Source organism: Agelaius tricolor, unplaced genomic scaffold, assembly GCF_023055355.1.
Source record: "Agelaius tricolor isolate 1412-34295 unplaced genomic scaffold, bAgeTri1.0.p SCAF_58, whole genome shotgun sequence".
NCBI lineage: Eukaryota > Metazoa > Chordata > Aves > Passeriformes > Icteridae > Agelaius > Agelaius tricolor.
Window position 1 is genome coordinate 978530 of NW_027269318.1, and position 21504 is coordinate 1000033.

At 52.6% G+C, this 21504-nt stretch overlaps 2 protein-coding genes across 2 annotated transcripts in view; one reads left to right on the forward strand and one right to left on the reverse strand.

Annotated features, from left to right (window-relative positions):
* Positions 1 to 2140: 2140 nt before the first annotated feature.
* Positions 2141 to 20278, reverse strand: CCDC12 (coiled-coil domain containing 12). Its single transcript, XM_071456331.1, has 7 exons — positions 20104 to 20278; positions 12026 to 12096; positions 5381 to 5460; positions 4022 to 4083; positions 3558 to 3592; positions 3096 to 3172; positions 2141 to 2834 (listed from the first exon to the last, which is right to left on the reverse strand). Exons 1-7 carry the CDS (start codon positions 20227 to 20229, stop codon positions 2755 to 2757), a joined length of 531 nt encoding a protein of 176 aa, XP_071312432.1. The 5' UTR covers positions 20230 to 20278; the 3' UTR covers positions 2141 to 2754.
* Positions 20279 to 20627: 349 nt separating this feature from the next.
* The window catches only part of NBEAL2 (neurobeachin like 2), a 29691-nt gene continuing 28814 nt past the window's right edge, over positions 20628 to 21504 (forward strand). The window contains 1 exon segment of the mRNA XM_071456332.1: positions 20628 to 20758. Within this exon segment, the coding sequence (XP_071312433.1) occupies positions 20705 to 20758 (54 nt within the window). The 5' untranslated portion in view covers positions 20628 to 20704.

Sequence of the window (21504 nt, forward strand, 5' to 3'; positions counted from 1 at the left end):
TATTGGGATCCCTGTTCCATGCCAAGATCCCTCTCCTGTACAGGGACCCCATTCCCATGCCAGGATCCTTGTCAGGATCCCAGTCCCAGTCCATGATCCCAGTCCCATCCCGTGATCCCTGCCCTGTGCTTGGCACCCCAGTCCCATTCCCAGATCTGTGTCCCATGCCAGGATCCCACTCCCATCCTTGGATCCCTGCCCTATGCAGGGATCCAATGCTGTACCAGGACACCATTCCCACATCAGGATCCCAATTCCATGCTGAGATCCCATTCCCACATTGGGATCCCACATCTATCCAGGGCTCTGGGATTGATCCTGGCTTAATTTCAGCCTGGAATAAATGTGGAAAACACACAGGAAAAGGAAAATTCAGGACATTTCATTTGAGGTTTGTCCTAAATGAAAACATTGGGATTTTTCATTTCCAAGTCAGATTTTCCAGAAGAGCTGAAAGTGAAAATTATCCCTTCAGGAATTGGGAAAAGCTGTGCCTGGAACTGGAGCCAGGTTAAAGGGAATTTTTCCCCTTGAAATGAGGGAAAACTCTTCCGCTTCCCACCTTTGGTCTGGCTTCAGCCAGGGAAGGAAGGGATGGATGGATGGATGGATGGATGGATGGATGGATGGATGGATGGATGGATGGATGGGAATTCCAGCTGGCAGCATCCCAGTCAGGGATGCAAAGCCTGGCTTCATCCGGGTTCCAGCTGTTGGGAACAGCTGGACACGGCACAGTTCTGTGCATGGGGATCTGCTGACATCTACAGGGCGTTCCAGAGATTCCATGGAATCAGGGAATTCCAGAACAATTTGGGCTGCAAGCAAACTTAAGGATCATCCCATCCGTCCCCCTTCCATGGGCAGGGACACCTCCCACTATCCCAGGGTGCCCCAAGCCCCGTCCAACCTGGCCTTGGGCACTTCCAGGGATCCAGGGGCAACCACAGCATTCCCTGATGGAACCTTCCCACTGCTTTTCCATAAATATTTTGCCCCAGGACAAGGGTGAGGGGCACTTGGATGTCTCCCATCCAAGGAAAAACAGGGAAAACCACCAAAATCGCCCTATAGGGAGATGGTTGGACCCCAGCCCAGGTGTTTTCCCACCAGAGAATCCAGAGGGAATCCACAGGCACATCCCAACACCGAGCCTGGCCCCGGTGGGTGCAGCTCTCCCACTGCTCCATGGAATGTCCCCGTTGTCCCCTCACACCTGGGAATGGCCCCTCCACGGGGAGAGGATGGAGCAGGAATGGCTGCAAACACCGGGAACAGGAGAGACAAGGACAGGGAAGGAAGTTGGGAATGGAGGAAGGAATCAGGGAATTTTCCAGCTGCTCTTTGCTCCCAGGCACCCCCTGGAAGCAGGAACGGGGCTCTTGCAGGTGGAAAATCCTCATGGAAGAGCATGGAGCAGTGGGAAGCAGCAGATCCTGGCACAGGGACAAGGATCCATCACCCTGGGAATGATCCACCAGGACAAAAGCAGCAGGATGTGGGAATTACCAGGAACAGCTCTTCTTATCCCAGCTGGAATCTTGTGTCGGCAGCAGATGCTTCCACTTGGGATAAAACCTCTTTGGAATCAAACCCAGAGGATTCCAGCACCGTCTTGCAAGATCTCCCAGAGTTACAATAAAGTTTTCCAGGGAAAATGCAGGATCAGCTTGGCAGATTCCATCTGCTCACCTTTTCCAGAGACACAGGGTTGGGATCACCCCAGGAACCTGGATCACAAAATAACCTGGATCAGCCCATCCCAGGAATTGTGCTTGACCTGCTGTGGCCACCTCCAACTTCCATGGCCTCAATCCCACTGCTCCTCCTCCAACTTCCATGGCCTCAATCCCACCGCTCCTCCAACTTCCATGGGCTCAATCCCACTGCTCCTCCTCCAACTTCCATGGGCTCAATCCCACCACTCCTCCAACTTCCATGGGCTCAATCCCACTGTTCCTCCAACTTCCATGGGCTCAATCCCACTGCTCCTCCAACTTCCAGGGACCCAATTCCACTACTCTTCGAATTTCTATGAACTCAATCCCACTCCAACTTCCATGGGCTCAATCCCACTCCAACTTCCATGGGCTCAATCCCACTTCTCCTCTTCCCACTCCTCTGCAGGACAAGTGACAACTTTTTCCACATGGAATTGTTTTATTAGGAAAAGATCCATTAACAATAAAAATCCCCCAAGAGGAGGAGCGGGACATGCTCCTGGAGGGTTGGGAAATTCGGGAGCGAAGCAAATCCCACATTAAACTGAGCCAGATGCAGAGCAGCCAACGATTCTCGAGCCACGCTGCCCCTTCCCACAGGAATTCCAAGGCTGGCCATCGATATTCCCAAATACTCAGAGCCTCAAGGAGTGTCACAGGAACAGGAGCACCAATCCCTGGGAAATGATCCTGCTTTTCCAGGGGCTGCTGGCCTCTCCCGCCTTTCCCAGCCAGTCTGGATTGACCTTTCCAGCCCCAGCCCGGAGTTTTCCCACTTCTCCTTGCTCCAAGGAAATTCCAGCTAACTGGGGGGGGGGGGGTCTGTCCTGCTCCCATCAACCCCCCCAGATCCCAGAAAGTTTTCCATGGAAGTTCCTCAGCAGCCAGCCAGTTCCTTGGATCTGCCTCTCCTCCGGGCACAGCAGGACCGGGGAAGTTTGGGAAAAGGGAGGAGCAGTCCCAGGCAGGGAGGGACTGAGGGACACGGGGCCCGTGTGAGGCAGATCCAGAGCCTGTTCCTGATGGATTCTCCTCAGTCGGAGTCGCTTCCCTCCTGCTTTGCTGATCCCACAGCCGACGCCAGCTCCCCCTCCTGCCCTTTCAAGCGCTCTCCTGCCGGGAGAAAAGCCATGGAAAAGGGATGGATGGGTTGGATTGGGAGTGACCCAGAGCAGGACCCCAAAACCCTTCCCTTGGCACCATCCAAGTGCTCCCGGAGCCTCCTTGGGAAGCTCCTTGGGACCAACAGCTTCCCAGATCCATTTGGGAAGGGATCAAGCCCCACCAATCCCTCCCTGGCCCAGTGAGCTCCCAGCACGGATCATGGAATCCCTCTGGAATGAGCCACCCCGTTCCCGCGGCTCCGGAACGCACGGATCAGCTCCGCGATGGCTCTCTGGGTCCTCTTCTCCAGCTTTTCCAGCTTCTTGGACACATCCCTCTTCAAATCCCTGGGAGGAGAGCCACAAGGTCAGGACAATTCCATGGCCAGGCAGGGCCCACCTTTCCCTGTGGAAATTCCTTCTCTCTCCCAGGTGCTCCGAAACCAACCCATCCCTGGGTCACAAGCATTCCAGAGAATCAGCAGGAAAAGGGAATTGTGTCTTCCTCCACAGCCAGGAGGGTTTTCCAGTTCCATGGAATCATGGAATGCTCAGGGTTGGATGGGTCCTTAAAGATCAGCTCCTTCCAACCTCCCATGGGATTTTCCTGGTATTTTTAACCCTTAGCTCAGGTTTTCCTGGATATTTCCAGCACAACCTCAAGGGGTTGGAACCGCCCCCCCCGCTGACTCCAGCCCCCTTTTCCCGGGAGCAGCATTCCATAGGCACTCACCAGTCAGGTTTCCTGGGAGCCAAGTTTGCCAAATCCTAGGGAAGGAGAGGAGACATCCAGTGAAAGGCAAAGGCAACATTCCAGCCTGGACCTGGCACAGAGCAGCTCCGGATTGCCAGCTCCAGATTCCCAGATCCGGATTTTCAGCTCTGGATTTCCCAGATCTGGATTCCGAGATCCAGATTTCCAGCTCCACATTTCCCAACTGAGATTTCCAGATCTGGATTCCCCAGATCCAGATTCCCCAGATCCAGATTTCCAGCTCTGGATTCTGAGATCCAGATTTCCCAATCTGGATTTCCAGCTCTGGCTCCCCAGATCCAGATTTCCCAGATCTGGATTCCCAGATCTGGATTTCCCAGATCTGGATTCACAGATCCAGATTTCCAGCTCTGGATTTCCCAACACGGATTTCCAGATCCAGATTTCCCAATCCCAAGAATTCCAGCTCCAGCTTTACCTACCACCTCATCGATGATTGGCTCCGGCTTGGCCGCTTCCAGCTGCTCCTTCACCGTGTCCTCCACTAGATGGGGAAACAGGATCAGTGTTGGAAAACCGGGAATTCCACCAGCGCTCCAGCCTCGGCTCCCAAAAACTTCCCTAAAATCCCATTCCCACAGCTTTACTTAAAAACACAATGCCCACACCTGAGTATATCCCCTCGGTATCCAAACCCTCCTGAAAATTATCTGGGAATGATGGAAATCCCACAAACGGCATCCGCAGCTGGAAGCCGGTTGGGATCGAGGCCTCTTTTCCCAACATCTGCAGGGATCAGCTGCTCCAAAGGTCTGGAATTTTGCTCTCCCTGACTCATTTCCAGGCCTGGGACACTTTGGAGGAGTCAAGCTCCAGCCCAGGCCTCGGGGAAAGCTCTGGAGATATCCGGGATAATGGGAAAACACTCATGGAAAAAGCCACCCACGGAGGGGCTGCGGCACCAGGGAGCACATCCAGCACATGGATTTTGTGGAATCAAGGACAATTTCAGTTGGAAAAGCCCTCTTGGATTGAGTCCAAACATTCCCAGCACTGCCAAGGCCAGCACTGCCCATGTCCCCAAGTGCCACATCCACAGGGATTTCAATCCCTCCAGGAATGGGGACTCCACCACTGTGGGACAACTGGAATTTTCCCAATATCCGACCTGGTTATTCCCTTCCTCCTGTCCCTGTTCCCTGGGAGTGGATCCCAATTCCCCCTGGGCTCCAGTCAGGGAATTGTGCAGCCCCCAGAGCCTCCTTTTCTCCAGGATAACATTCCCAGCTCCCTCAGGAACTCCCCAGCTCCACTCCCTTCCCTGGACAAGCTCCAGCCTTCCCATGTCTTTCCTTTCACATGGAAGTTTTAAGCTCCTACAAAAACACAAGGAAAAGGGCAGTGCCAGAATTCCCAGCCATTCCCAGCCCTCCCTTTTTATTCAGGGCATTTTTCGAGGGATTTGTTCTGGAAAACTCCACATCTCAGGATCTGGGGAACTCCTTCATTTCCCCCCTCAGGTGATTTAGGGAAGTTCCGGGTGAGGAAATTCCAGCCCAACGCCCTCAACTCCTGCCTAAAATTTCCTTCAAGATAAATCCAGCAAAAAACAGCCGGAATTTCCGGGAGGCTCCTCCAGGGAGGCTCCTCCGAGGATGAATCCTTGGATTTGGGCCTGGGAGTGTTCCCACCCCTCTTGTGCAATGCTGGGTGTGAGAGTGACAGGATCAGATATTCCAACCCCTCCACGGACACCTCATCCCAGTGGATCTCCCACCTTGGGAAGAGCACGGAGCTTCCCAAGCCCTGGTTTCCCTTCCCTCGTTCCCATCTTCTCCCACCTGAGGCCGGCTTGGCCGGGGGCAGCTTCCTCTTCTTCAGCTCCTCATCCTCGGGATCGTAATTCCGCAGCTTGATCTCCCTGGGAAAAGCGGGAAGAGCAGTGAGGAAAGTCTGGGATGGCCCAGTGGGCACTCAGGAAAAGTGGGAATGTTGGAATCAGGAGCCAGAGGCAGATGAAATCATGGAATTGTTGAGATTCCATGGAAAAGCCTCCAAGATCATCAAATCTGGCCAAGGCCACCAGGGATCTGTGTCCCCTGGTGCCACATCCATGGCTTTTAAATCCCACCAGGAATAGAGACTCCCATTCCCCATTCCATGAGGAATATTCCCAATATCCAACCTGGGGTATCCTCTGGTACAGCCTGAGGCTGTCCCTAATCCTTGGGAGAAGAACCCAATTCCCACCTAGCTCCAACCTTTTGGGTCTAAAAACTGGGATACTCCGGATGGAGACCCCAGCGAAGATCCAAAATCATGGAAAAAATTATTTCAGGGAAACACAGCGGAAAAAAAAAGATTATTTAGGATACAAGGTGGTTATCCAAGCATTTCTGGAAGTGCTAAAATGAGGGAGCAAATCCCGGTTCTGGAATACATGGATGGTGGAGCGGAGGGAATGAGGGACCCAAACATCACCTGGAAGCTTTTCCATGTTTTCATCTCCTCCAGGGAAGCTCAGGAGTCAGGACTGAATCACAATCCCAGGATATTCCCATCTAATTTGGGCTGTAATTGGACGCCCTCGTTCCCACGAGTGATTCCTCACTGGAACCAAACCCTTCAAGCTTCAAGAGGAATTCTCAAAGCCACAGCCCTGGAAAATCCAGTCTGCAGGAGCTCATCCCAGCTCCAGGACACTCTGGAGGCTGCAGGATCCATGGAAAAGCTCAGCCCACGGGGATAATGAGGGAGGTGAAGCTCATTAACCACCAAGGACGGGATTAACCAGGATTAAGGCTCCAAGAGAAGCTGGGAAGGTTGGGAAGCAGAGAACCAGGTTTTTATGGAAAGCACCAAAAATCCAACCTTGGAGGTCAGCAGAGCACAGGTGGAAAATCCAACCCTCCCCACTCCATCCCATTCCTGCTCCAGGACGGGAATCTCCTGGCCAAGAGTCTGAGCCACTCCGTGGGAATGCTGGGAACACTGGGATGTGTTCCTGAGGTAAATTATGGAATTCCAGAGTGGAAGTGACCCTTGGGATCAGGGCCATGGGCAGGGACACCTTCCCTGATCCCAGACTGCTCCAAGCCCCATCCTTGGACATTTCCAGGGATCCAGGGGCAGCCACAGCTTCTCTGGGAATTCCATCCCAGCCCTCCCCACCCTCCCAGCCAGGAATTCCCTCCCAAAAAGGAATTGGGAGGATCTGGGGAGTGCAGCATTCCAGAGGGAAGCAATGGACACTGCCAGGGGTGGCACATTCCCTGGTTTGGGTGGGGAATATCCCAAATCCATGTTTCCCTCAGGGCCAGAGCTCCTGGCTGGGGAAGCAGGAGGGATCCCAGCTTTTTCTGGGAGGAGGCCCTTGGCACCGGCACGCCGGGAATGCACGGAATGCCCGGAGTGTTCCCGATGGAAACCAGGCCCCTCCGAGCTTGGCTTGTGCTTCACTGTTCCAGCCCCAAGGCTTTTATGGAACAAACAATTCCACAGATTCCTCCAAGCCTCCTGGCTGTCAAAATCCTTGTGGCAGGAGCACCTGGAACGGCTGTGCCAGGAAAAGCTGGAACAGGGATTTCTTCCAGTGTCATGGGGCCCTTGCTCCTGTTGTTGTTATTCCCAAAAGTCACTTGGAGCTGCTTCAGGAGCAGCTTCCCCATCCCACTCCATAAGGATAAGGCTTTCACCTCCTGGAACAGCAGGAAAAATGTATGGAGATCATGGAATCACCCTGGAATGGGCTGGGTGGGATCTGAAGGGTGATTCCCTTCCACGGGCAGGGACTCCTCCACTGTCCCAAGGGTGATCCAAGCTGACCTCGGACACTGCCAGGGATCCAGAGCTGCTCTGGCAATTCCATCCCAGCCAGGAATTCCCAATTCCCAATCTCCCATCCATCCCTGCCCTCTGGCACTGGGAGCCATTCCCTGTGTCCTGTCCCTCCATGCCTTGTCCCCAGTCCCTCTCCAGCTCTCCTGGAGCCCCTCCAGGCCCTGCCAGGGGCTCTGAGCTCTCCCTGGATCTTTCCCTTCTCCAAGCGAACATTCCCGAGTTTTCCCAGAGCAGAGGGATTCCAGCCCCGGGAGCAGCTCCATGGGATCCCCTGGATTGACTCCAGCAGGTGCTGCCAACGTTCCCGGATTTCTCACCCAAGGCACCAAAGGAGGAGCAGGCAGAGATCCAGGAGAGCCCTCCCTGAGGAAAAGCTCTTCCCTGGAAAAGCTGCTCCTGCCCAAGCTCCCGAGCATGTCCAAGCCTGTCCTGCTCCCAGAGTGGCTCCAGAAGGAAGGAATCCCAAAAAATCCCACCCCTCTCCACACCAAACTTGCCAGGCCGGTTGTTTTTCCAGGACGTGCTCCCTGCTGGAGCAAGGATTGGGAGAGATCCAGGGGTTCCAGGAGAGCTGGAGAAGATCCCAAATCCATCAGGATTCCCACAGGGCTTTCCCAAGCACCTCAGCTTTTTCCAGGTGGACACTGGGAATTTCAATATCCACGAATAAAACTGGGCAAAGCCCACGTTCCGTGTGGAGCTGGATGATATTCCAAACCATTCCCACCCCAGCCATGCTGGGAACACCAACACTGGAACGAGGACAAACCTCATCCATGTTTTTCCTGCGGCTCCTCCAGGTTGGGATGGATCCAAACCCAACTTCCACCCTTGAGGTTCAACCAAAAGGAGCCCTGGAGGCACCTTGGGAGCAGCGAGATGGCCACGGGATAACAGCTGGGATAACTGCTGGAATTCCCGGGATCAGATCCACAATCCCAGCACAAGGACTGGGAGCAGAAAGATGCTCCAGACATGCTCCTATTCCCAGGAATTCTCCCCCAGGATGGGCAGCTGGAAGTCTGAGCGCCCAGAAATCCATGCCCAAAACACCGTGGGGTGGATGAATTCCCAGGAATGATCCCTGGAAAAGAGCAGAGCGCTGGGAAGAGCCAAGGGCTGGAAGGAGCAGGGGGAACCTCTGGAGGCTCATCCCAATCCCAGGGAAAATCCAGGATCACCCAGAGCTTGGGATCACGGGAAGATCCATGGATCCTCCACTAGGGATGGATCGAGCTCCATCCTGAGGGAAAATCCTCCAGCTCCAGAGGGAGGAAATCCCAAAGCATGGATCAGAACCTTCAGGATGGAGCCAGCTCAGGGATGCTCCCAGCCTGGATCCCGGCGCTCTCAGATTCCAGGTGGATTCAATCCTTGTCTTCCCTTTTCCAGACTGGAGCAAAATGTGGCAGCTCCCAGTTTTACCCATTCCCACTCCTTTTCCTGAGCACATTCCCGATGGGAAGGGATCCCTGGGATGCTCCATGTCCGTGTCCAAGCAGGAGCAGATCCCGGGAAGTGTCAATCAAACCCTCCCCGGGTCCCCAGCTCAGCTCCCATCTCCCACATTTAATCCCGATTTTTTTTTTTTTTCCATTATTTTCCTTGTCCTAAAGCCCTTCCCTGAGATTTCCACGCTCCGGGATGAAGGGAATCAGGTCCTGGATTCTCCTGGCGAGCCCAACCCCCCTCTGGAGCAGAATCCCGAGGGATTTTGAGGCAGAGATTAACAAACAAAAGCGCTCCGGACCTGTCTGGTGACATTCCAGAGGCAGGAATTCCTCAGGGAGATCGGGTTTCCCAAGCCCGCTCCTCCCCCTCACCAGGAGCTGCAACTTCCAAGGATAACTCCGTGTCCAAGGGCAGGGCTCCCTGTGGATTCACTTTTCCTAAAGCTGGGAAATTGAGGATTATTTTTGCCCCATCCCTCTCCAAGCTTTTCCTTGGGTTTTTAACTCCATTTTTCCCACCTCTGACGAGCACAAGGAGCCCAATTCCAAAGCTCGGAGCTGCAGGATGGGAATTCCAGGCTCCAGCAGGTCCCTGATTCCCAAATCCAGAGTTTTACCCCGCGGGAATGAGGCGGAAAGGCCAAAATCCTCCCACACCCTTTTCCCGGGAAAGGTGGAGCAGCGGCTCCGCTTCCTGGTCCACACAAAAATCCAAAGGATCCAAGTTTTTCACAGCTCCAGAGAGAATTCCCAGGGTTTGGATCGGGGATCACAGCTGGAATTCCTGAGAGAAGAGCGGGGCCTGCAGGGCTGGGAATTTGCAGGAAAATGAGGAAGGAAAAAGGGGATGGGGAGGTCGGAGTGGAGCGGAAAGAAAGCAGGAAGCGGCCAAAAAAAATGGGAGCACAGGCTGGGAAAAACGTTGGGAAAACCAGAGCTGAGGGGATCTTGTCCTTCCTGCAGCCACTGGAAGAGAAAAGCTGGGAATCTCCATCCCTGGAAGTGTCCAAAGCCAGGTTGGGATAGTGGGAGCTGTCCCTGCCCATGGAATGGGATCATCCTTTGGGTCCTTTCCCACCCAAACCATTCCAGGATTTTCCCTGCTCCAGCTTTCCTGGCAGCACTGGGATGCCACAGAGCAGGTGGGTGTGGGATCTCCCAGGGAATCCTGGAAAAATGTGGAGAAGGGGTGAGAGAATCCCAGAATTCCAGAATGGATTGACTGGAAGGGACTCAAGGATGATCCCATTCCATGGGCAGGGACACTTCCACTGTCCCAGGCTGCTCCAGCCTGGCCTTGGACACTTCCAGGGATGGAATTTGATGGGATTTCCCCATATCCCAAGTGGCTGAGAGGGAATTCCCAAAATCCATTCATAACTAAAGGGAAAAGCAGGAAAAAAATCCTTGGAATGACTCCGTGCCCTGGCAGGGACCTCCAGCTCCTTCTCCTGGAATTTTCCCTCTCCAGCCATTCCTGGGATCAGCCAGAGCCTGTGGAGAATCCTCAGGATCCCAGGGATCCAGGAAGGATTCCAAGCCAAACCATCCTGGAATTCCACACCTGGATGGGCTGGGATGGAGCTGAAGTGGAGCAGCCAGGAGTGAAAATCCTGGAATTCTGTTCCACAAACCACAGGATTATTCCCTGAACCATCACATTCCCTATCCCACAAAATTCCTTCTGCCTGGAAAATCCAGCCCAGCTCCTGGAAGTGCTTTGGAGGGAATTCCAGCCACTAGGATTCCTCATTTCCCAAATCCAGGTGAAATTCCAGCAGATTTTCCTCCTTTTCCCCAGGCCAGCAGTGCCCAGCAATTCCCTTTTCCATAGGGAAATCCTTGGGAAATCCAAATCCAAGAGGAAATTAAGGGATGGGTTCTTCCAGATCCAATTCCCATGGGAGAAGTGGACATTCCACAAGAAAAGCAAAAGGAAATCAAAAGTTGGGAATTATCCAGGCAAAATTTGGGATTCAAACACTCCCAGATGGAGCAGATTTTTCTCCAGAAGATGGAAAGGGTGGGAAAAACAGGGAAATCCATTGGGAAGTGAAGTTTTCCCTCAAAAAAGAGGGGAATCCCAAAGAATTCCATGAGTTTGAGGAGAAAGCCAGGATGGAATTTCCCCTCTCCACCTGCAACTTCCTTGGATTTTCCAGGAAATCATCCTGAGGCAGGGGAAGGATTTTGTCTGGATCTGCCACTGGATGAAGGAAAATCCATAGGAAAACCAATGGAACACCAGGAATGCCACAGAGCCCTCAGATCCCTCCAGGCAACCCCAGCAGTCATTCCCAGGAGAAAATCTGCCCAAACCAGGATTTTCTTGGGATTTGGAGGATGGTTCCCAGGAAAAATCAGCCCAAACCTGGATTGTTTTGTTTTTTTTTTTTAATTTGGAGGGTGATTCCTAGGATAAAATCAGCCCAAACCCGGATTTTTTTGGGATTTGGAGGATGAATTTCTCATTCCAGCCAGGCCTGGATCCACAGGGGTGGGAAAACCAACCCAGATTCCATCGGCTCCAGATCCGGTGGCAGTGCTGGAATCTGAGAGCTCCTGATCCATTCATTTTTCAGGAGCTTCCCGAGCTTTGGTTTCACCTCTGGAGCCTTTTCTGGCACAAATTCCAAGCACAGAAATTTCCCTCTCCCAAGAAATTTGGCTCCTCCGGCCCCAAATCCGTGTGGGATTTTCTCCACCAGGATTTGCTTTTTCCAAGGAGTTATTCCCAAAAAAAAAAAATATTTTTACAAAGGAGGATTTTCCTCATTTTTTTCCTGGTTCACTTCTCCCACAGAGGAGGTTTTTAGGGATAAATCCATGGGAATAGGCCACATTCCACATTTTCCACCCAAATTTGTGATCCCAAAAAAACTCTTGGCTCTTGGTGGGAATCAGCTGGATCTGCCTCAGCTCCCATTTTCCAGGGAAAACAGTCACAGAAATCCATGGAAAAATCCCAATCCCAGCAGGAATGGCTGGGAATTCAGGAAAGCTCCCAACATTCCTGCTGCCTCTGGAAACACTCCAGGTTTTCCCTCTTGATCCACGGAATTTTGCCTCCAAGATGAATTCACCCATCCGTCATCCCAAATGATTTGCACCAAATTCCCATGGAAAATTCCTATTAAATCACAGAGATCCAAGGGAAAACCCTCCTGGGAAAAGTGGGAATGAAGTAGGAATCACCTGTGCTTGACTGGCTCCTCTTCCTCGTCTTCTCTGGGGATTTTGGATTCGGGTTCTCCACTCTCCTTGTTCTGCAAAAAAAAATGGGATAATCCGTCAGATTTTGACTTTTCTGGAAAACCAGGAGAACAAACAGCCCCAAAATCCTCTGGGACTGGGATACTTCTGGAATACTTCTGGGATACTTCTGAGATAAGAAAGGATTTGGGAATGAGGGATGAGAAGCCATAAAAAATTGGGAATTCCCAGAGCAGGATTCTTTTTTTTCCCCTAATTTATCATTTGGGATGGAAAACATGGAATCCCACAGGGAGCAGCACAACAAAGGAATTCCAGCTCCAGGAAAACGTTGGAGCAAAACCTAGCTTTTCTGGAATAGGGAAAGAGGCTCCATGGGTAGCACCAGATCCCAGGAAAAGCAGGAATTCCCTCTTCCATTCACTGTCCAGGCAGGAACAGGGATGGAATGGTGCCCAGGAGGAGCTGGGAATGAGCAGCCATGGAATTCTGGAATCCTGGAAGGAAATGAACATCCCAACTTCCCAAAAAAAGCAGGAGCAGCTCTGGATTTCCCAGGAATGGACACAGCAAACACTGCTAACCTCCATTGATCCCGACTTTTATTTCCATGGAAAATGATTGGGAATGAGGAGATTTTAGCCCTCTCCATTCCCAGAGCTGAATTCCCAATTTTCCCTAAAGGCTTGGATGGGAAGGGATCCTAAGGATGATCCTATTCATGGGCAGGGAATTCCCACTGTCCCTGGTGCTCCAAGCTGGCCTTGGACACTGCCAGGGATGAGGCAGCCATGGAATTCCCTGGGAATTCCCAACATCCCACCTCTCCCTGTCCTCTGGCACTGGGATCTATTCCCTGCCTCCCATCCCTTATCCCAAGTCCCTCTCCCAATGCCAGGTCCAGGATCCTGGTATTATCCAGGCCTGGGAATGTTTCCCAAACTGCTGACTCATTCCCTGGATCCCTCTTCTTCCAAACTCTGTCCCACAATCCAGGTTAAAAATTACATTCCCAGCAAACAGGGGAGGGAGCCAGGGCTGGAACTGTTCAGGTTCAGCTCCTGCTCCGAGAGCAAGGAAAATATTCCCCTTTTTTTTTCAAAGGAAAACCAACAATAATCAGCCCAAAAATCCCAATTTAATCCCGTTTTCATTCCCTGTTTTAAGTCCATTAAAATTTTGGGATACTCCCAGGAATTCCCTGCTCTATAAATTCAATAAAACTGGGAAGAGCCCTCTGGAATTCCCTGCTGCAGCTCCGAGCTGGGTAATGTTTGGCCACCCTTGAATCCGTGGAATTCCAAGTCCCTTCCCACACTCCAAGTCCCTTCCCACTCCTGTCCTCGTGCTCCAGAGCTGCATTCCCCTCACTCCTGCTGGAATTTTATCCAGAGGGCTCCAAGATAAGGAAACACTTGGCACAAATATTCCCAGGGAGCCCTGGCTGCTCCCACTCCTGACAATTCCTGCTTTTCCCTGGGTGTTGGAATATTGGATATTCCAATCCTGCCACAAGCTTGCCCAAAATTCCCAATTCTGGCTTCCTTCCCATTAAATCTGGAGTTTTTTAAAGGCTTGGAGATATTCCTAGAAAATCGAGGCAAAGAATTTCCAAGGAAGCTGTGGGGGAAAAGGGAGGGAAAGGAAAAAGGGTGGGAAATAAAAAAGGGCCGGAAGGGAAAAAGGGGAGGGAAAAACACAGGGAAACAGAAATGGCAGGAAGGGAAAAAATGGTGAGGGAAAGGGAAAAATGGGGGGAAGATAAGGAAGGGAAAAAACAGAGGGAAACAAAAATGGTGGGGGGAAATCGTGAGGGGGAAAAGGGCGGGAAAGGAAAAAACAGGGAAACAAAAATGGGGAGGGAAAGGGAAAAAATGGGGAGGGGAAAAAATTGTAAGAGAAAAAAATGGTGAGGGAAAAAATGGTGAGGGAAAGGAAAGACAGGGAAGGGAAAAAACAGGGAAACAAAAATGGTGAGGGAAAATCGTGAGAGAAAAAAATGGTGAGGGACAAAAATGGTGAGGGACAAAAATGGTGAGGGACAAAAATGGTGAGGGAAAGGAAAAAACACGGAAACAAAAATGGCAGGGGGAAAAATCATAAGGGAAAAAAATGGTGAGGGGGAAAAAATTGTGAGGAAAAGGAAAAAAGGGCAGGAAGACACGGAAGGGAAAAACACAGAGGGAAACAAAAATGGTGAGGGAAAAAAATGGTGAGGGAAAGAAGAAAACAGCGGGAAACAAAAATGGTGGGGGAAAAAATCGTGAGGGAAAAATGGCGGGAAGGAAAAAGAGGAGGGGAAAAAACAGAGGGAAATAAAAATGGTGGGGGAAAATCATGAGGGGAGAAAAATGGTGAGGGAAAAAGGGTGGAAGGAAAAAACAAAGGGAAATAAAAATGGCAGGGGAAAAATTGTGAGAGCAAAAAAGGGCAAGGGAAAGGAAAAAAGGGCAGGAAGAAGGGAAGGGAAAAAACAAAGGGAAACAAAAATGGTGGGGGAAAAAATCATGAGGGAAAGATGGTGGGGAAAAAAGGGCAGGAAGGAAAAGGCAGGAAAGAAGCTGGCACAGCTCTGGATTTCCCAGGAATGGCAGCAGGGATGGGCACTGCAGACTCTGCTCTTATCCCAGTTTTATTCCTATGGAATAGGGCACAGGCTGGAAGGAGATTGGGGCACTCCTGAATTCCCAGAACTGAATTCCCAACATCTCCTGAGCCCACAGGCACAAAGGCTTGGACTGGAAGGGATCCTAAGGATGATCCCAGTCCATGGGCAGGGAATTCCCACTGCCCCAGGCTGCTCCAGCCTGGCCTTGGGCACTGCCAGGGATCCAGGGGCAGCCACAGCTGCTCTGGGAATTCCATCCCAGCCAGGAATTGGGGTTTTCCTGTCACTCTTGGATGGAATTTTGGGTTATTCCTACTGAAAACAATGGGAATGTTCATGGAGAAACCTGGATTGTGTCCTGCCGGTGGAAAAAATCCAGGTTTTTTCAGATTCTCTCTGGGTTGGAGGCAACAAAAACAGGGGAAAAGGGAATTGCTTCTGTCTGCTCCTTCAGTTTTTCGATCAGATTCCCTCGAGGAAAATTCTCCAAAAATATTTAAGTGGAAAAAAATAATGGGAGAGGAGAACAAATCAATGGAATAATGAGATTCCTGTGTGGAAATTCCACAAAAAAATGGGAAGCTGCTCCTTTGTCTGCAGTGCTTGGATTCCTGAGGGAATCCAGCAGAGGCTGGGCTGTGGGAAAGCTTTTATATTCCAGGATTATCCAGAGAATTTAAGTGAAAATCTGGGAATGTAGGGATTCCTGCTTTGGGATTCCCACTTTTCCTTTCTTTCTGTAGAAATTGGGGGATGAGGGACTTTTCCCATAACTTAAGGAGAAAATTCCTTGCTGGGACAATATTTGGCATTTCCCATTGGGCACTTCCCAGATTTCCAGCTTTTCCCCTTTTCATTTTGCCCTTGCTATGGAATTCTGTGGGATTTGATGGCTCAAAGTCCCACTCTGAGGGAATTTCCCAGGAAAACTCCCTGGGAATTCACAAGGAAAATTCCCTAGAAATTCCCAAGGAAAATTCCCTGGGAATTCCTCTCCTTTTAAGATCCGTGGGGATGCTGCTGGATCTTCCCAAAGGATCCCTCAGCAAAACCCTGGTGAGCTCACTGTGGGAATTCCAGGCTCAGATTCCCTCTCCCATCCCAAAACTCCTCATCCAAGACCCCCACATCTCCTTCTCCTGCTTTTTTACCCCCCAATCCTTAAAAAGCCGGAGCTTTGCCGTGTTTTTGTGGGAAGGAAGGGTCTCCCATTGCTCCTTCCCTCCTCCCCGCTCCAGAGCATTCCCTGTGCTGTTCCTCGAGCTGGAAGAACTCCTCTGGCTGCATCCCAAGCTTTTGTTCCTGGCTGGATTTGCTCCAGAGCCACATCCCTGCCCCTCCACACCTTCCCAGCAGGAGGAAGGGCTGGCACTGCTCCTTTCCTCAGGCTTTTCCTGCTTTTCCGCCCTCTCCCTGCTTTCTCAAAGCCCCGGACAGTCCCACACTTGGGCTCCTTCTCTCCTTGTTTTTCCTGGATTTTTTTTTCATGCTGGGATTTGTTTTTCCCCAGAGCAAAGCTCCTCGTGATCCAGAGCCCAAGGCTTGGGAAAAGTGTTGCTGTGGAAACAGAGCCCAGGGAAGTTTTTCCAGCCAGGATAAAACACCCGGAGAGCTCCGAAGGATCCGTTCCTGTCCAGGCTTTTTTAGGGAAGTCAGAAAGGGCTGGAGCACAGGAAATGCTTCATCCTGGAGGCTCTTCCCAACAATTCCAGCTCGGGAATGTTGGAGATAAGAGGGGGGCTGGATGGGATCCCACAGATCCAGGGGTGGGATCCTCGGGGCAGGAAGGGCTCAGAGCTGCTGGAGCAAATCCAGAGGATTCCACGGAGCTGCTCCCAGGGCTGGAGCCCCTCTGCTCTGGGAAAACTGGGAATGTCCAGCCTGGAAAAGAGGCAGCTCCAGGGAGAGCTCAGAGCCCCTGGCAGGGCCTGGAGGGCTCCAGGAGAGCTGCAGAGGGACTGGGGACAAGGCATGGAGGGACAGGACCCAGGGAATGGCTCCCAGTGCCAGAGGGCAGGGATGGATGGGAGATTGGGAATGGGGAATTCCAAGGATATTTTTTTTCCCAGTGAATATCCTTTGACCTTGAAATGTTTCCCAGAGATCTGAGGCTTGGGATCATTTGCATTGCTGGAATTAAGGCTGGAAAACAAAGGGATGAGCTGTCAAAGGGAATGGAACCAACTGGGAATAAAGGAGAGGGATAAAAGCCAGGAAAAGCCTTTCACATCTCCCCCCCCCCAAAAAAAAAGGCAGGAAAAGCTTCCCAAGGACCTTGAGCTGCTCCACAAAAACTGCTGGAATTTTCACCAGCTTGAGATTGTCCTGGGGTGTTTTCTCCTGGAATATCCAGCATTTATTCCCATTAAAAACTGGGATCCTGCTGGAATCACAGCCTCAGGTTTGCTCCCCTATGGATTTCAGGCCTGGAATGTTCTGGGTTCCCTGCCCATGGAACTGGGTGAGCTTTAAGGCCCCTTCCCAAAAGAAATCTGGGATTCTCTAAGGTTTAATAAAGCAGGAATTTCAACCCAGATACTTTCCACATCAGAATTCCCAAATTTCTCCCCAAGGGCTGGGAATGGCTGAGCTCTCCCAGAATCTTCCAGCAAAAGTTTCCTTCTATATCCCAGCTCTTTTCCAGGAGCTTGGGGCTGTCCTCCATCCCTCTGGAGTGACACTGGATCCTCCCAGTTGGAAAAATTTCTTTCCCACCAGTTTTTTTCTTTTCCACCATATTTTTCCCACCATTCTTCCTTTCCCACTCTCAGCTTTCCATCCTTGGAAAACCAGGAATTCTCTGTTAAAAACCAAAGAGCTGCTTGGAATTCCCTGCCCCAGGAATGGCATGAGCTTTAAGGCCCCTTCCCAACAGAAATCCGGGATTCTCCAAGGTTTAATAAAGCAGGAATTTCAACCCAAATATTTTCCACATCACAACAGAATTCCCAAATTTCTCCCTGAGGGCTGGAAATGGCTGAGCTCTCCCAGAATCTTCCAGCAGGGTGGGAAAAGGTTCCCTCTATATCCCAGCTCTTTTCCAGGAGCTTGGGGCCATCCTCCATCCCTCTGGAATGGCAATGGATCCACCCAGTTGGAAAAATTTCTTTCCCACCATTTTTCCTTTCCCACTCTCAGCTTTCCATTCTTGGAAAACCAGGAATTCTCCATTAAAAACCAAAGAGCTGCTTGGAATTCCCTGCCCATGGAACTGGATGAGTTTTAAGGTCCCTTCCCAAAAGAAATCCAGGATTTTGGGATTCTCCAAGGTTTAATAAAGCAGGAATTTCAACCCAAACCTTTTCCACATCACAACAGAATTCCCAGATTTCCCCCTGAGGGCTGGGAATGGCTGAGCTCTCCCAAAATCTTCCAAAGTTCCCCCTCTATATCCCAGATCTTTTCCTGGAGCTTGGAGCTGTCCATCCCTCTGGAATGGCACTGGATCCGCCTAGTTGGAAAAATTTCTTTCCCACCATTTTTCCTTTCCCACTCTCAGCTTTCCATTCTTGGAAAACCAGGAATTCTCCATTAAAAACCAAAGAGCTCTACAGGAACTGCTTGGAATTCCCAGCCCACAGAACTGGATGAGCTTTAAGGTCCCTTCCCAAAAGAAATGTGGGATTCTCCAAGGTTTAATAAAGCAGGAATTTCAACCCAAACCTTTTCCACATCACATCAGAATTCCCAGATTTCTCTCCAAGGGCTGGGAATGGCTGAGCTCTCCCAAAATCTTCCAAAGTTTCCCTCTATATCCCAGCTCTTTTCCAGGAGCTTGGAGCTGTCCATCCCTCTGGAATAACACTGGATCTTCCCAGTTGGAAAAATTTCTTTCCCACCATTTTTCCCCCACCATTTTTCCTTTCCTGCTCTCACCTTTCCATCCCTGGAAAACCAGGAATTCTCTGTTAAAACCCAAAGAGCTGCTTGGAATTCCCTGCCCTAGAGGAATGGGATCGCCTTGAAGGTCCTTCCCACCAAAGCATCCCATGAAAAAAGCAGGAGAAGCCACAGAGAATTCCCACTGGGAATTCTGGCACAGCATCCCCAGCCCTGAGCTCATCCCAAAGTGTCACTCCTCATTTCCATGGATCCCATCCCAAAGCTCTGGCAAAAAGGGCAAATCCAGCTGGAATTGCAGGAGATGAAAGGAGCCTGGGATGGGCTTTGGGATCCCAAGGAGATTTTAATCCTTTTTTTTAATGGAGAGGGATGAGAAGGGGGAATTAGGGAAATCTCCGTGTGCATTGCCATGGAGATGGGAATGGCAGCAGGAAAATCCAATCCTGGGGATTTTCTGCTGGGTTTTTTTTTTTAGGAATTAACCCTCCCTGGCAGGAAACAGGGAGATCCTGTTCAAGGAAAAGAAGGAAAATCATTGGAATGGGGCTTTTCCCAAGATTTTGCCTCCATTGGTGATGGGAAAAGAGTTCTGGAATCGTGGAATTCTCGAGGCTGGAAAAGCCTTGGAATGGAGTCCAACCATTCCCAGCACTGATCCAGGTCCCACACCCACCCATGGGATTGGGAATTCCACCCTGTCCCAGGAGCAGCACCCCAAATATCCCAGAGGCTGCACATGGAGGGGCCGAGGGCTGGGAAGGGCCAGATCCTCTTTCCCAGCACATCCCAAAAAATTCGGGATCCATGGGGGACCCTCTGACACCCCCAGTCCCTCTGGGACCCCAAAATCCTCTAATCCTGTCCCACCCCAAAGCACTGGGGATCCCAAATATCCCAAAAATCTCAGGATCCTCAAATCTTGTCCCATTCAAAGCACTGAGGATCCCAAAAATCTCAGGATCCACATCAGGCCCTCTGACACCCCCAGCCCCACTCCAGACCCTCTGGGACCCCAAAATCCTCAAATCCCGTCCTACCCAAAGCACTGAGGATCCCAAATATCCCAAGAATCTCAAGATCCTCAAACCTTCAAACCCAACCAAATAACAGAGGATCCCAAATAACTCAGGATCCACATGGAATCCTCTGACTCTCCCCCAGCCCCACTCCAGACCCTCTGGGATGCCAAAATCCTCAAATCCCATCCCACTGCATCCCAAAAATCTCAGGATCCACGGGGGACCCTCTGGGATCCCCAAACCCTGTCCCACCCAAAGCACTGAGGATCCCAAATATCCCAAAAACCTCAGGATCCACATGGGATCCTCTGACTCTCCCCCAGCCCCATTCCAGACCCTCTGGGACCCCAAACTCTCAAACCCTGTCCCACCCAAAGCACTGAGAATCCCAAATATCCCAAAAATCTCAGGATCCCCAAACCCTATCCCACCCAAAGCACTGAGAATCCCAAATATCCCAAAAATCTCAGGATCCTCCGCCTGTCCCCGGCACCCTAAGGCCTCTGCCCAGGCCCCTTCCGCAGCCTCGGCCCCAGCGTGGGCCCCTCCCGGGGCTCCCCCCGCCCTCGCAGCGCCCAGCCCGACCCGACCTGCAGCGTGCGCTGCCTCAGGGCCTTCAGCCGCTCCCGTCGCTTCAGCGCCTCCTGCTCCAGCCGCCCCAGCACGAACCCCTCGGGCTCCTCCGCGGCTTCCATGCCACCCCCGGGCGCCGCCATCTTGTACCCCGCGTCCCGCTGCCGTACAGCGCGCAGCGCGCATGCGCGGCAGGCCGGGCGCGCCGAGCGCCGAGCGTATCGATGCGAGCAATCGATTGGGGGGGTTTGGGGAGGGGGAAGGAAAAAAATTCTCCATTAAATATTTGGAAACGCTTTAAAAGGAGATTAAAAGGGAAAACGAGGCGAAAGCGTCGAGTTCTGTTTGTTCAGGGTATCTCCGATGGAGAGCAGGGCTCAGCTGCACTAATTAGCGTTAATTATTTGGGGTGGGGTGGGGCTTTGCCTTCCTCCCCCCATTGATGAGCGCGGGGATGCGGGAATAGGGAGGGGAAGCGGAGAGCGGGGAGCGGCCCCGGCAGGTGGAGGGGAGGGGAGGGAGGGGGAGTCCCCGCCCCCCACACCTGGGGGAGGTACCGGGAGGGGGGGTCCGGGGGGGCGGAGCCGCCGCTCGTTCCCAGCCGGGCCGGCCCCGGGCATGGCTTCTTCCCGGGAGCGCCTCTGCGAGCTCTGGATGCTCTACTTCGCCAAGGTGAGCCGGGCACGGCCCCGGGCATGGCCATCGGGCACCGCCACCGGGCACCGGGCACCGCCACCGGGGACCCCCCCACCCCCGCGGGCTGCGCCCCCTCCCTTCCCAACCCCCCCCGTGTCCCTGTCCCCATCCCCTGCTGTCCCCCTTTGTCGCATCCCCCCCTGCGCTGTCACACCCCGCACCCCCCGCGTTGTGTCCGCGCCACCCCCCGTTTGTCACCGCGTCCCCCCCGCACCCGCCGTTGTCACCCGCGCCGCGGTGTCCCCAAGGCCACCCAGCCCCCCGTGTCCCCTCCCTGGGGACAGCGCATCCCGCGGGGACCCCCCCGCCCGGCCCGCTCCGCCCTTCCCCGGGTGAATTTGGGGTCCCCCCGCCCCTCCCAGCCCTCCCCGGGGCGGTTTGGGGTCACCCCGGGAGGATTTTTGGGGTCCCCGTGTCCCCCCCGCTGCCGGCGCCACCGCCCGGCGACAGGTGCGCGGTGACATTGGAGCGGCGACAGGGTGGGGACAGCGGGCTCGGCCGGGGGGGGGAGCGGGGTTGGGGACCCTGTGCCGGTGCTGGGGATGTCCCCAAGGGGGTCCCTGCGTGGGGACCCCCCCGCGCCACCCCCCAAAAGTCGCTCGTGCGTCGTTTTGTCCTTAATTACCCCGGGTGGGGGCGGGTCCTGCAGGGGAGGTGGCACCCGAGTGTCACCACCCCCCCTCCGTGTCACCCCCAGGTGGGTTTGGGGGTGAAACTGCTCC